This window comes from Lagenorhynchus albirostris, chromosome 8 (genome assembly GCF_949774975.1).
Source record: "Lagenorhynchus albirostris chromosome 8, mLagAlb1.1, whole genome shotgun sequence".
Lineage (NCBI taxonomy): Eukaryota > Metazoa > Chordata > Mammalia > Artiodactyla > Delphinidae > Lagenorhynchus > Lagenorhynchus albirostris.
Genome location: NC_083102.1, coordinates 40,770,665 through 40,785,937, shown reverse-complemented (window position 1 = coordinate 40,785,937; position 15,273 = coordinate 40,770,665). Strand labels below are relative to the sequence as shown.

The window sequence follows — 15,273 nt, the reverse complement described above, 5'->3', positions numbered from 1 at the left end:
TATAAACTTAGTGATTCTTTTATTGAGTACCTACTATGGAGCCACACTCTGTGCCAGGGGCTAGGGCCCCAGAGCGAAGTCAAGCCGAATTCTGGCACTCGAGATGCTCAGAGTCTGGTACGGGGTAGGTGGAGTGGGGAGACAGTGAGTAAACAGTTATGACAAGTGAGATGACATTGGTATTGAAGGGGCAAAATAGGAGCTCAGGAGAGAATCGTATAGTCAGATGGGGCTTAGTATGGAGAGGCCGTCAAAAGGAACTGACCCCTGACTGGTGGTTGTTGAAGCATGAACGGGGGTAACTAGATAAGACAAAGCTGAGGTTCAATACCTATGAAAAATGCTCAAACTCACTAGTAATCAAGAGGTTACATATTAGAAGAGCAATAAAATATTTTTCGTTAGATCGGAAAAAAATTAAGAAGATATTTGTCAATAGCCGGTATTGACAAAGGTGTGGGGAAACAAGTATTCTTTTTTTTTTGCGGTACGCGGGCCTCTCACTGCTGTGGCCTCTCCCGTTGCGGAGCACAGGCTCCGGACGCGCAGGCTCAGCGGCCATGGCTCACGGGCCCAGCCGCTCCACGGCATGTGGGATCCTCCCGGACCGGGGCACGAACCCGTGTCCCCTGCACTAGCAGGCGGACTCCCAACCACTGTACCACCAGGGAAGCCCGAAACAAGTATTCTTATACAATATTTGTGGGACTGTAAATTGGTGTAGCCATTTTGGAAGGATTATAAAAAATTAAAAATGTATACATTCTGATCCAGTAATTTTTTTCTAAAGACATCCTTACATGTAGTCATAAAGAGAACCATAGAATGTTCATTACAGCATTATTGGAATTAATGAGAACTTGGAATTAAGTTGACTGTCCATCAGTAGGAGAATAAACAACCATACTATGAAATACCATTCTGCACAAGAATGGAAAGTGTTTCAAGAAGTATTGTTAAAGCATGAATTTATAGTATGTTATGCATAGTATGATGTCATTTACGGGAAAACCCCAACAAAGCATTTATTTCTTTATGTACAAATACATAGAAAGGGTCTGTAAGAAACCACACTAAATTGATAACAAGACTTTCTTCTGAGAAAGGAAATGAAATTGGGAGAGGGCTTTGGCTTTTTACATTATATAGCTCAGTATTTTTTGTAAAATAAAAATGTATTCATGATTTGAATAAATTAAAAAATAAAATTAAAAACTAAGTACGGTCAAAAAAAAGAACCCCAAAAAACTAAGTAGGGTCAAAAGGGACATCACCGCAGTGGAGAGATTTGTCAGTACACAGCAGGAAGAGTCCTGGGCTAGCAGTCGGGGTCTCCAGGTGGTCCTTCCTGCCCCAGGCAGCCTTCCTGTGCCTGCATTCCATTCCTTCTTGCCTTGTCTAAGACCTGTTCCTTCCTTTGTCCGCCTTTCTCCCTCTTTTGGCTCTTCCTAACTCCACAAGCATGCTGCAGGATTTCTCATCTAAAAATGTCTCCCTCATCTTTTATTCCCCATCGGCTATCACCTCACTTCTCTGCTCCCTTTGATAGTAAAACTCTATGAGTTGTGTATGCTCACCTGCATTTACTTCATCACCTCCTGAACCTATTCTCTCCAATCAGACTTCCATCTCTGCCCCACTGAAACGTTTCTGGTCGAAGTGTCCCCTTGATCACTGCCTGGACACCCAGTAGTCCTTCTCAGTTCTCATCTTCCTCTTCCTCAGGCACCATCTGGCTGATGGGCACTTCTCCTTTGGAAACACTTTCTTCACTTGGCCTCCAGGACACTAAATGCTTCTAGTTTTCTTTCCCCTTTGAGGGCCGTTCCTTCTCTTCCCTAACCTCTACGTGTTGACGTCCCCCAACCACTCTCCTCAGCCACATCTTTTTTCTACACTCACTCCCTGTAACAGAAATTCTCAATTTTTTTCTCTCAGGACCACTTTATGTTTTTAAAATTATTGAAGAAACCGGAGAGCTTTTGTTTATGTGAGTTATAGCTGCCAATATTTATATACTGGAACTTAAAACTTAGAAATTTGAAAGATCAATTAATTATTAATCATTTAAAATAATAATAATAAGCCCATTACATGTTAACATAAATGAAATATTTGTTTTCTGAAAAAAAAATTTTTCCAACCCTTCCCCCAATTACTGAGAAGAAAAGCATCATTTTACCATTTTGCAAATCTCTTCAATGTCTGACTTAACGTCAATAGAAGACAGCTAGGTTCTCACATCAGCTTCTGCATTGTCTGTTGTGATATGTTCTTTTAATGGAATTATATGAAGAAAATCCTGTCTTAAGTATACATTTAGGTTGAAAGTGAATAACATTTTAATATCCTTTTTAGATAACAACTGATAGCCTTCTTTGATTCTACACCAAAACTCAGCAAGCAGTTGTTTCTTAAAGGGTGATTAGTTGCAATATGGAATCTGAAATGGACTTTTTGCATGATGTTACATTCAAGTGCATTGGTCTAGCTTGTACTTTGAATGGATCTTTCACCCAGGCATGATTTCATGTATCACAAACTTGTCATTTAGAAAATATTGGTTTACTGAGTTATGCAGATATTCCAAATGTTGATGCATCTTATGATACAATATTGAAAAATCATACTTGTTGCAAGCACCACGTATCTCATTAGAAAGGACTTGGAGTATTAGGCTGTCAAGTTTATAGTAGAAGACACAACTTTTCAAAAATTCTAAATTTTCTCTGAAAGCTCAAATTTTATGATTGGTAATCAATACTGTCAGTTGTTTTCCCTGAAGTGACAAGCTCATTGCATTCATTTTAGATACAATACCTGCCATATATCCAAGTCTAAATAACTATAACTTGTTTTCCAGTCTTTTTCAGTAAGAAAGGTGTTCCATGAAAAACTGACTAATTCAGTTCTCAACTCTCTCACACAAGTGCTTTTCCTTAGAATAACCATCATATTTTGTTATGCAGCAGAAGTGCCCTATGCATACTTCCCGTTTCATCAGATGAAATCATTAAAAATCATGTACTTACTTTAATAAAATTAATAATTTTTTTCTTACCTTATAGGTGACATTTTCAAGGGAAGATCCCCCCTATTCTTTAATCCAGGAGGTGTGGAGGTGAAGACCACAGTGACTCCACTAATATAGTTTGGTGCCACTGCTTTGATTCATGCTCAGATGTCAGCAGTTTTTTACACACCATTGCTTTTTCACCATCAGTTCAAAGGGCTACACAGTGCAAAAGGCAACTACTGTTTTAGCATTGTTGTGAAATAGATTTATCCTGTGGACCCCCTGAAAACGTCTTAGAGACCCACCCCAGGGGTCCATGGACCACATTTGGAGAATCACTGATGTAGACTATCTCTCACTCCAATCAGCCTCACCCAACCTCAAAGTGACCAACTCTTTGGCTAATTATTTGTTTTGCAAAGTATAATTATAAGATGGCTAATCACTTGCAATTATATCGCATGTAAATTTTGAATAATGGTTTTAATAAGGTTATTAAGCCTATCAGTGCTTCGTACTTACATGTCTTTTTTTTTTTTTAAACAGGAAATTAGGTTGGCAAATGTTAGCTGCAAATCCCTTCTCTCCAATTTTATGTTTTTAATGCCCCAAGTGACTTGGTTTGGAGTTATACACTGCTTTTCAAAACTGTTCTCTCATATAATGTCTATTGGGTTGGAGAGAATAGATAACCTTTAACACTCAGATTCTAGGACACCTCTCATCAAAGATGTGTGTTTAAATGTCCTTGAATAGCATTACTGTGCCACTTATAACAATGGCTTTGTCTATTTCTTTCTAAGCATTTGCTCTGTTTCTGGCCCCAAATAGCAAATTTAAGTCAGAAGCAGAGGGAGCAAGTTACCCTAGAAAATTCCATCTAGTTTGCACCCACTTATGTTGACCCACTGGTCTCACTCTTAACTCTCTAGCTTGATATGGTAACTTTGGTCATAGTTTTTGGTTCTTTTGGCTTTTGTGACTTTTTAAGGCTAACTGCAGGCTTACTTTATTTTTTTTAAGTTGTGTCTGTTGCCCTGCTCTTACTCCCAGCTTTGAAGAACTTCTCTATCATTTAGCCCCGGCAGGCAGAACTCCACTGTCTGGACCGACTCCTGGCCTCACTTTCAGAAGGGGATTTGGATAATCATAAATTCTCAGGTTAGAGGCGTTGGGTTCAGGTGGTTATTTCTGTTAAGGATTTGGAGTCACCTGTTTCCCTCTCTGGGGGTCGCTTGGAAGAAATAGTATGCATAAAGGATTATAATGGAGAACCGCTTTAACTAATAAGCTGGTCAAACACCTAATGCAGGGCTTACTATGTATGAACTTGACTTCTATTGCACAGTATCCCTGGCCCTAGAGAAACATGGTTCCTAGAACATTTCAGGCTCTGACCCATAAACTTAGTCATATCTTTTCTCAAGGCACGGCTAGTTAAGGGTCGGAGAAAGCATATTTGGTGGAGAGAAGCAGGAGCATCTCTCTCCAGCAGTTTTCCCTAATGCTTCCAAATCAAGCAGCAGCATAAAGTAGGATGTGGACCTGAACATCATGTTGCCCTACAACAACCAAACCTGAATGTCAGAGAGAACGTCAGAGATCGGCAGGTGCAACTCCACCTCATCATATAAATGAAGTCCAGGGATGCTAAATGTTCCACCTAACAGCCACACAGAACCAGAACCCTTTCACCTGTAGACACAGACTTCTTCCTACTCTACCACACGGACTCACAGTGCTCTGGAATTTTAGATGTTGCATTTTGTTCTTCCAGTTTCATTGAGATATAGCTGACACACATCACCATATAAGTGTAAGGTGTACTGCATATTGATTTGACTTAGATCCATCATGAAATGATTATCATAATAAGTTCAATGAACAGCCATCATCTCTTATAGATACAGCATAAAAAGTTATTTTCCTTGTGATGAGAATTCTTAGGGTTTATTCTCTTAACAATTGTCATATATAATGTGTAGTAGTGTTAATTATTTTATCATTTCGTACATTACATCCCTAGTACTCATTTCTCTTATAACTGTAAGTTTGTACCTTTGTACCTTTTGATTGTCTTCATCCAATTCCCCCTCCCCCTCCCCTCTGGTAACCACAAATCTGATCTTTTTCTATGAGTTTGTTTGTTTGTTTTTGAAGTATAATTGACCTATAACACTCTGTTGGTTCCTGATACACAACATAGTGATTCGATATTTTTATGCATTTCAAAATGATCACCATGATAAGTCTAGTTACCATCTATCGCCATACAAAGATATTACATAGTTATTGTTATTACATAGTTATTGACTATATTTCCCACACTGAGACTCATTTATTTTGCAGCTGGAAGTCTGTACCTCTTAATCTCCCTTATCTATTTATGTATTGCTTTTAAGCAAGAAGTTCTTCCTTCCTGAAATTTTGGTATTGTTTTTTATCCTTCTACATGGGTTACTGGGCCTTGGCTTCTTTAACCTAAATAGGATTTTCCTGTTACATTAATTGCTTTTGAAAGTGATCTGAACACAAATAACTATTTTTAATCTTTAAAAAATACTTTTTTCTTCTCACTTACTGTTAGAGTTCTCCCTATTGTCAGGGTCCCAGCCCCCAAGCTGCCAACCTCACAGAGGGCTTTTTGCTTTCGCCTTTGAACTACTCAATTTCTTTCAGAAAACACATGGTTTTAAGGGATATAACTTTTTGAATTTTCTGAAGCCTGAGAGTCAAGAGAACAGATTTCATTAATGTTGACTCAACTGAAGGATGTAAAGATTTGTAAAACTAAGCGGTTATGTTTGTCTTTTAATACATGCATGTAATTTCAATTAGAGTTATATTCATCTCATACAGGAGATACTAAATTTTGAGGGGGTGGAGGGCATAATGGAAGAAGAAAGGAAAGCAACCATCTTCTCTTCCAAACTTTTGCTTTCAAAGGTACATTTCCAAAGAACATTGTTAATACACAAAGCATGAGGCTGATCACAGATAATAGGAGGCACTTTCTAGAGATCCAGTTGAATAGAGAAATCCATAAATTCTACCCCATGTTGATAAGCATTTGGACTTAAAAGGACATTTGCTCAAGATGCCTATGGCAGCTGCCACGTCTCTCACAAACACTGCCTCTAGATCAGTGTTCTATTTATTCTCCTGACTCCACCAGAAGAGGACCCCCATCCTATGCCGATCTCTCTTTAGTAATTGTTACACACTTGATAACTCTTCGTTCTTTTCAGAAGACTGGACTAGCACAGGTTACCTGCAGGTATAATTTACATGAGAGTATATGAGAGTTTAATAGGAGCTACTGCTACAAGGGACATACCGGATGGTGACACACAGGGACTGTCTTGCTGCTGTGTTTTTGCTTAATGGGGGATCCATTGCAACTCTGATTCCAGACAGATAATTTCCTTTTTTATCAAAGGGAGTTAAATATATTCTTCTCCATTCCAGCTAAACGGCAGAGAACACAGGCACAGTACACAGAAACAGGTGGCCAAAGAGCACTAAGAGAGAGATAACTAGAAAACTTGGGCCACAAAAGCATAGAGAAAAAACCCCTGCAGGGCGGGTGGCCAAGCAGCTGAGGGGCGCATCTCCTTAGAAATACAGCTGGTAAGGATAATGCTTAGAGTCAACACTGAGCAAGTTGCATGAGCAGACTGTTTTGCAAATAGCAGTACAGAGCCTAATACAAGAAGGTGTTATGTCAGCACAGACTAGCTCACGATAGAGACGATTTTCACATAAGCTGCACCTAGACGGTTCCCTCCTTCGTGCCATGTGGTCAGAATCTCTCTGCATAGCCCTCATAAGAATTATAAACCATTTGTGTCTGATGACTTACAACTTTTCCTCTGCATAGCCCTCATAAGAATTATAAATCATTTGTGTCTGATGACTTACAACTTTTCCTCTGCATAGCCTTCATAAGAATTATAAACCATTTGTGTCTGATGACTTACAACTTTTCCTCTCCCTTTTCCCCCGCTGCCTCTCTCCTAAGGAAGATCTATCTGCCTGCTGGGCTCTCATAGGATGATGGCTGGCAACTGCGATAGGATTGGCGAGCTAGCAGGATTTCACATTGATAACGGAGGAACCCCCTGGTCTGAGGACAGAATAGAGGCAGAAAAGAAAGAGGGACACTGGCTCCCGCTCCCACCGCCCAACAAAAACTGAAAACAACTGAACAGAGTCTGCTTGGGAGCAGGCGCTAAGTTTGGGTAGAGGTTTTAGGAAAATTACATTTAGGACATGTGGGGCAACTATTGGTGGGTATGAGCTGTAAGTGGAAAAAGATGAGGAAACAAGTTTTCATCATTTTAGCTGCACACGGGAATGGATTCCCCTTTCATTCTTTGAGTGTCTCCAGTGAAGGTTTAAACTATTTAACAATTAATTTTAAACATCAGACTAGTATTTCTTCAATGGCAACTTCATGAGGCTTTAGATCAAAAGGTGGGGTTCATATGTAAATTTAAGCTTCCATTAAAAGTATGGTAAACTGTGTCCATTTCTCAGTCATAACTAATTCTTTTTGTTTGTCATAAAGGCCTGGATTTAGAGAAATTTCCAAGTACTTTTATACATAGATAGCTGGATTGCGTGGAGGGTACTTAAATAATATTTTCTCAATTTTGATGTTGACAGTGGGGAGATAAACAAGACTGCTGTCCTCAATGCTGCTTTAGGCAGGCTATCTCTGGACGTGTTCCAGGTGACAAAGACCACCTTTGGTCTTTGTCGGGGCCTCAGACCACTGGGAGTATGAGGGCCCTAGGAAGGGACAATGGGCACATGATCAACGTCTGAAACAATGCATGCCACCTCTTCACGTGGCGAGGGCATCTTTGGTTCTTGGTCATTTCCTCATCCTAGAGCTACACTCTCAAACACAGGGACAATGGCTAAAGGGGGTCGCGTTCCCACAGGTAGAATAAAAACAGCACATAAAAGTTGGAAGTTGTGAGCTAGGAGTGCCTTGGTTCACCAAATTATTCTCTGGTTCCATTATTCACAAGGTTCCATGACCGCGGATCCTACCACTTCTTATTCACCTGTGGCCTTGGTCAAGTTTCTTAGCCTATCAACTTAGCCCTTAGATTCCTCAACTCTGAAATGCAGAAAATAATACCACCCACCTCACAAAGAGATGAAATGAGAAAACCTCTAAATAACACTCAGTACAGTGCTTGGTATGTAGGGAATGCCTATGAAGGTTACTTCCTATTATCTCTATTAATCATACTGTAAGTATTGTTACACTGAATGGCAAGGACTGACCTAATTTTCTTTACATGATTAAATGTGAAAATCTACACCTAAACTTGAAGACACATTTCTTTTACTTTCCCTTATACTCACGAATATAAGGGAAATTATGATTTCTATATAAATATGAGTGCCATTTCCTGAAGTTTGGTTATCTTTTCTAGCTTTTCTCTACCTTTTTCATTGTCCCCATCTCCTAAATCCTTTCAGGTTTGAGCCCCTTGCCAAACACCCCAAAAGGAGGTGGCTGTTGACCATTTCCATGAATTCTTCTTTCCTTATTGACCCCTGTAGCTCTGTGTTGACAGTTGTCTTCTGGTACATTTAACCCATATTAACAATGTTTGCACATTTCTCTCATCTGCCCTCCTTGATTACAGTTGACTGCAGAGGCAGGATGAGCCTTATTTATCTTTGAAATAGCTACGGCATCTGTGCCTTATTAGGTAGTAAGTATTTAATAAGTATTTTTAAAATGAGTGAGTAAAGATAAGAATAAGTTATTCAGGATATGCGAGGTCGTCTCTTAAATTAAAAAATGGGGTGCTCAAACTCTAAATGGCTGTCCCCAGGCCCCAAGAAAACACCCAATCCCACACAGCACGCTGGGTTTGTGTTCACTCAGACTCGCCATGCATCTTCTCTACTTTCAACTCCAGAGCATTAAAACCAGGATGATTCTAAGCCATTGAGACTTGCCTGTTGCCTTTTTTTTTTAAACAGCTCATGCAGCTCAATATCAAAAAAACAAACAACCCAATCCAAAAATGGGCAGAAGACCTAAATAGACATTTCTCCAAAGAAGATTGCCAACAAACACATGAAAGAATGCTCAACATCATTAATCATTAGAGAAATGCAAATCAACACTACAATGCGATATCATCTCACACCAGAATGGCCATCATCAAAAAATCTACAAACAATAAATGGAGAGGGTGTGGAGAAAAGGGAACCCTCATGCACTGTTGGTGGGAATGTAAATTGATACAGCCACTGTGGAGAACAGTATGGAGGTTCCTTAAAAAACTAAAAATAGAACTGCCTGCTGCCTTTTAAAATGTTAATATATGAGAGTAAATAAGCAAGTAAACTTCTTTGTCTCTTGAGGCAGAAAAATTCAGTGTTGTGCTTGAGAATTTTTCATCGGAGGTCAACTCTAGAGCCCCTGAGCAGGAATACCCCCTCCTTGCCAGCAGGGGTAAAGTCTAATTTGCATAAGCCCCACCACACGGTAGACTCTATGTCAGTGGTGGGTTTGTTGTTTGTCACTCATGTTCCAGAAGCAATTTCTAATAATTCTCATTTCAACATCTTGGGGACAAATCTCATCTCCTGTTGTTTCCTTACATAGACATACTGAAATGTTTGAAGGTGTGCAAACACACATACCCGCTAGTGGAGTCCAGAAATCCAGTAGTGCCAGAGAGTTGGGGCCAGTCGAGCTCATTGGTAAGAGCTGTTGGTAAATTGAAGAAGGATTTCTAAAGGAAAAATAAAGTAGAAATTATCAAAATGATCACTTGTTTTCTATAAGGAGTAAGATTATCTATTGCTCAGGCATTGTGGTCTGTCTGCCTCTCTCTCACTCTCTTTCTTAATCTCTTTCTTTAAGGGCCTTTGCATTTAAAGCTTATACCTCTTAAGGTTAACCATCATCAGAAAATTCACAAGGATCAGCATTATTCATGAACTTGCTTCCATTCAGCTCCTGGGAAAAATGTAGAACGCATGGCAGCTCTTATTCATCCCTCTTCTGAGAGACAGATAAACTCTTTAATTTCTGAGATTTTCTCCATTTCTAAGGCTAGATAATCAGAAAATTGACTGTCTGGAAAGTAATAATACCCAAGCCTCCAGCAAATATGCCTTCCTTGAGTTCAAAGCTATGCCTTCAGTCATTAGGATGGTGCCTCCTGACCTCCTTGGGTGGGTGGAGGGTCCTCAGACACCTTTGAAAAATCTAATTATGGTTCCTTTCTTCATGAAGATGCACATATACTCAACATGGCCTATGACTTCAAGGGGTTCACAGAACTCCTGCAACTCTTGCATAGACTCCTGTTCAAGAACTCCTGACATAGAGTGTTGACAAAATTAGAATTCCTTTGAACCACATTCTATGACTTGTGCAAAATCACAGAAGAAAAATGTTGCCAGCTGTGTCTCCTGATTGTTCCTCCTCCCCTCTGGTCTAATTCCTAGAAAAGGCTTATCTAGATTAATGTGTTCAGAATAGGGTTGCCAGATTTAGCAAGTAAAAATACAGATGCTCAGTTAAATTTGAGTTCCTATGAACAAGATGTGGTACATACTTTCAGCAGAATACTACTCAGTCTTAAAAAAGATGGAAATTCTGACACATGCTACAACATGGATGAACCTTGAGGAAATTATGCTAAGTGAAAGAAGCCAGTCACAAAAAGACAAATACTGCATGATTCTATTTGTATGAGCTATCAAGAGTAGTCAAATTCACAGAGACATTAAGTAGAATGGTAGTTGACGGGGACTGGGGGGAGACGAAACGGGGAGTTGCTATTTAATGGGTATAGAGTTTCAGATTTGCAAGATGAAAAGTTCTGGATGTTGGTTGTATAACAGTATGAATATACTTAACACTACTGAACAGTACGTTTAAAAATGGTAAGATGGGGCTTCCCTGGTGGCGCAGTGGTTGACAGTCCACCTGCGGATGTAGGGGACACGAGTTTGTGCCCCGGTCTGGGAAGATCCCACATGCCGCGGAGCGGCTGGGCCCGTGAGCCATGGCCGCTGAGCCTGCGTGTCCGGAGCCTGTGCTCCGCAACGGGAGAGGCCACAACAGTGAGAGGCCTGCGTACCGCAAAAAAAAAAAGGTAAGATGGCAAATTTCATGTTATGTGTATTTTACCACAATTTTAAAAAAGGAATATGCAAAAAGTTGAATTGAAATTAAACAGGGGATAATTTTTAGTATTAGTATGTCCTGGGCAATATTTGGAACATACTTATACTCAAAAAATTATTTGTTGTGTATCTAAATTCAAATTTAAGTGGGTGTCCTGAATTTTACCTGGGAATCCCAGTTTGGATAAAATCTCGGAAAGCCAATGGTCCCTTTTTGCCTTGGCTGACAGGAAAACTCAGTGCCTGGTTGCAGGAAGCAGTTTATTTCAGGAAATTATGTCATCTCCTCCATGTTCTCTGTGTTTCCCAACCTTGAAAACACATGCCCTCTTTGGATGAACATGAAAGCCTTGAGTCCACCTTCAATCTTATTTTAAAATGAAAAAGAAATGACAGATAATGCCTAAGACAAATCACATCAAAGCAATTGTAGCACTGAATAGGACTTTTCAAATGGCCTATGGTCCTGCCCCCTGCTCACTTTCTCACCCATGATCATCCTTACCTTGTCTCCTAGAGAGACTCTGAATATGGAGGCTGTGAGGGAAGGAAAAGCCACATTTCTCTCTCCTTAACCATTCAAAAATGTATCTTTATTGTTTTTTCTGATTGCAAAGTAGTACATGCTTCTTATAAAAATTCAAACATCATAGTAATATACAATGTGGAAATGAAAGTCCCCCATCACCTCTCCTTAAGAGATAACTATTATGAGATAACCACTGTTAACACTTTGTATTATTTATATGTATATAATATATAATGGAATCTACTCATTCTTCCTACTTCAGAGTGTGTGATAGTTCCTACTATCATATAGAGGATGAGTACTCAAAAGAAATAAAATAAAATTTGTATTTCTCAGTTTTGGACTGCTACTAGTTGGACGTGTTCCCACAAAAGTTGGGTTAAAGGCCTAACCATCAACGTCTCAGAATGTGACTTTATTTGTAATTGGGTCATTGCAGATGTAATTAGTTAAGTGAAGATGAGGTTGGAGTAGGAAGGGTTCCTAGTCCAATATGATTAGGGGTTCTTATAAGAAGAGGAAGAAGAGAAGCTAGGAAAGAGGCATGGAACAGATTCTCTCTCAGATCCCTCAGGAGGAACCATCCTGCTGACATCTTGATCTCCAACTTCCAACTTCCAAAACTATGAGAGTAAATTTCCTTGGTTTTAAGTCACCCAGTTTGTGGTACTTTGCTGTGGTAGCCCTAGAAAATGAGGACATGGCCTGAATTGGACAATTTGCTTATAGTTCTTATGATTCAGGGGTCCAAGATATAAACCCTTCTATTATGCTGACTTCTCAAAGTAAGTCATATAATAAATACATTCCACATGCACTGGTTATCCCATGGTGCCTTGCACTCTTTTCCATGGCTCTGTGAGCTTCCTTCACTCCCCTTTCCTCAATCACCTCCCCCTTGCACATGTCAATCCCAAGGTCCCCAGCCTTATTCTTATCCCAAGTGTGATTTCCAGCACAGTAGGGGCTGGAAGTGGATGGGAGGTGGTTGGGAAGGACGGGCTTCTTGGGATACATCCGTATTCGTTATGATTTATCCCCGTCAAAGGAGCAGAAACAAACTCATGGAAAGGTGGCTCCCAATAAGTCTCGGAGCACCGTGCAATTCCAGTGACTGACACTTTGTTCCCCCTTAGCAAGAAGCACCCACCACATTACCGTGGTGGAGTTTTTTTTGTTTTTTTTGTTTTTTTTTTTTTGCGGCACGCAGGCCCCTCACTGTTGTGGCCTCTCCCACTGCGGAGCACAGGCTCCGGAAGCGCAGGCCCAGCGGCCATGGCTCATGGGCCCAGCCGCTCCGCGGCATGTGGGATCCTCCCAGACCGGGGCACAAACCCGTGTCCCCTGCATCGGCAGGCGGACTCCCAACCACTGCGCCACCAGGGAAGCCCACCGTGGTGGAGTTTTGAGCAGGAACTCTCTTTTAGTTTTTGTTCCTCCTGGCACTGTAACTCAAATGTTTTCTCTGTTTATCTTATTTTTTTCCGTAGGCCTTTCTGCTTATAATGTGTGCTTATATATTCAATTCTGCTAGAGAAGACAAGAAAAACACATAGAATAGATGAAAATCATAAGCTGTGGTAAGTCGAGATAGTGAGCAGGCAAGTGGTTTGTGAGATGCAGGCAGAATTTATGCGCTGTGTTAAGTAAGTTAGCAACCTGTAAAAACATGTTAAAACTTAAAAGAACGATACAACACTCCCCCACACCACCCTCTCACATTTTTCTCAGTCATCCGCACAATGACAAGCCCAGATTTGGGAAACTGGGTTTGGAACTGGGCTTCTGATTCTGGGTGGGTCTGCTCTCTCTTTCAGAAGAAGTTGTTAGGCAAGAACTCTGCTCACGTAGAGAGGTGTGCAGCCTGGAATAATAATGGCGGGGATGGTAGTTCTGAAGTGTGTCAGCAAAGTGGGGAAAGGGCTCTGCTCTAGGAATTAGGAGATCTGACTTCTATGTCTGGCTCTACAAATACAGCAAAACTTCATGGTTTGGATACGACACTCTGGAAACAGGTTCCATACTTCACACAGCCCCCATTCTCAATCAGGGGCGGGTAAACAAATTTTATCTCCCTGGTGGGGGATGAAAAGATGTTGAGAAAGGGGTAGGACCAGTGAGGAAATGGCCAGCCACCCTGTCTTGAGAAGTGGGGTCTCCATGTCCCCAGCATTCTCCCAGCTCAATCTTTCTGGATCAACCTGAAGAAATGGTCTCAACTACCTGGGAGAATCCTGGACCCTTTGCTCTTCAAGAAGCCCCCACCATCTGTGGAATCATCCCGACCAGGTGCTGAATTATGGCTGGGATCAGGGTGGGTTTGCATTCCATAGTTTGACCCTAGGAGGCCCAGGAAGGTAAACTGCATAGGTGTATCCTGGTTATTTGATTAACCTTGAAATAACGCAGATTTGTGTTTTCCTGGTTAAATATTTTCGACTTCACTTATGGTGTTACGGCAAGGTTTTACTACTACTAACTGTGCAAAATCAAGGAAAATGTAGCTTTACCAGCGTTCCAGCTCTGACGTCTCTCATTATATCCTATCCACTTCTTTTGGGAGGATCAAAAGACAGTGAGAGAAGCAGGTTGACAAGCAGAAGGCCTACACTATGTAAAGCATCATGTTTAGGATGGACCACCTAGTCTCTCCCTTTCCAAGTGGATCGTCCCAGGTTTTAAGAAGAATAAAGTTTATTGCCAGATAATAGAAAAGATTTGAGCAGACAAATGGAAACCTCAACCTATTTGTTCTTCCTTAGGAAATTTGGTAGCTAAAAACGAGAGGTAACAGCCAAAGGTTTTATAGACCTTAGCAAAAAGAGAATGTTTAAGTCCTAGCACATTAAACACTAAAAGCCTTATTTAAGCAACATTATACTCAAGATACTTCAGGCATTTAAGGCAGGGAATATGCAAATTAAGATCTCCCTCATGAACTCCTGCTTATGCCTCTTAAGCATTTATGTTCTCAGGAAACTCATCTTAAATGTACCTTAAATGTGCATATGTGGAAAGACTTTATATTTAACAAGAAAAATTTTCCAGACTTGTGAAGAGCATCAGAAACTCAATGAGTATTAAATCAACTACTGCATTGCTTCAAGTTTTCTTCTGATTTTATCAATGACATAAAAATGTTTTATGTCATAATTGGCAAGTGTATACCATTTTTTGTGTAATCACTTTTTGAGCAACCACTGTGTATCAGAAGCTGGATATTACCTCTTAATAAAGAACAAGTACACAGGTCTACAGCTTCCCTGGTGGCACAGTGGTTAAGAATCTGCCTGTCCATGCAGGGGACACGGGTTCGAGCCCTGGTCTGGGAAGATCCCACATGCCACAGAGCAACTAAGCCCGTGTGCAGCAACTATTGAGCCTGTGCTCTAGAGCCCACGAGCCACAACTACTGAGCCCACGTGCCACAACTACTGAGCCCGTGCATCTAGAGCCAGTGCTCCACAACACGAGAAACCACCACAATGAGAAGGCCGTGCACTGCAACGAAGAGTAGACCCCACTTGCCGCAACTAGAGAAAGCCTGTGT

At 40.7% G+C, this 15,273-nt stretch overlaps 1 protein-coding gene across 2 annotated transcripts in view; it reads right to left on the bottom strand.

Annotated features, from left to right (window-relative positions):
- AOAH (acyloxyacyl hydrolase) overlaps positions 1 to 15,273 on the bottom strand; it is a 173,168-nt gene that overhangs the window by 62,374 nt on the left and 95,521 nt on the right. For both annotated transcript variants that reach the window (XM_060156020.1, XM_060156023.1), the window contains one exon: positions 9,692 to 9,789. In XM_060156020.1, coding sequence (XP_060012003.1) covers positions 9,692 to 9,789 — 98 coding nt within the window. The remainder of the gene's footprint in view (positions 1 to 9,691; positions 9,790 to 15,273) is intronic.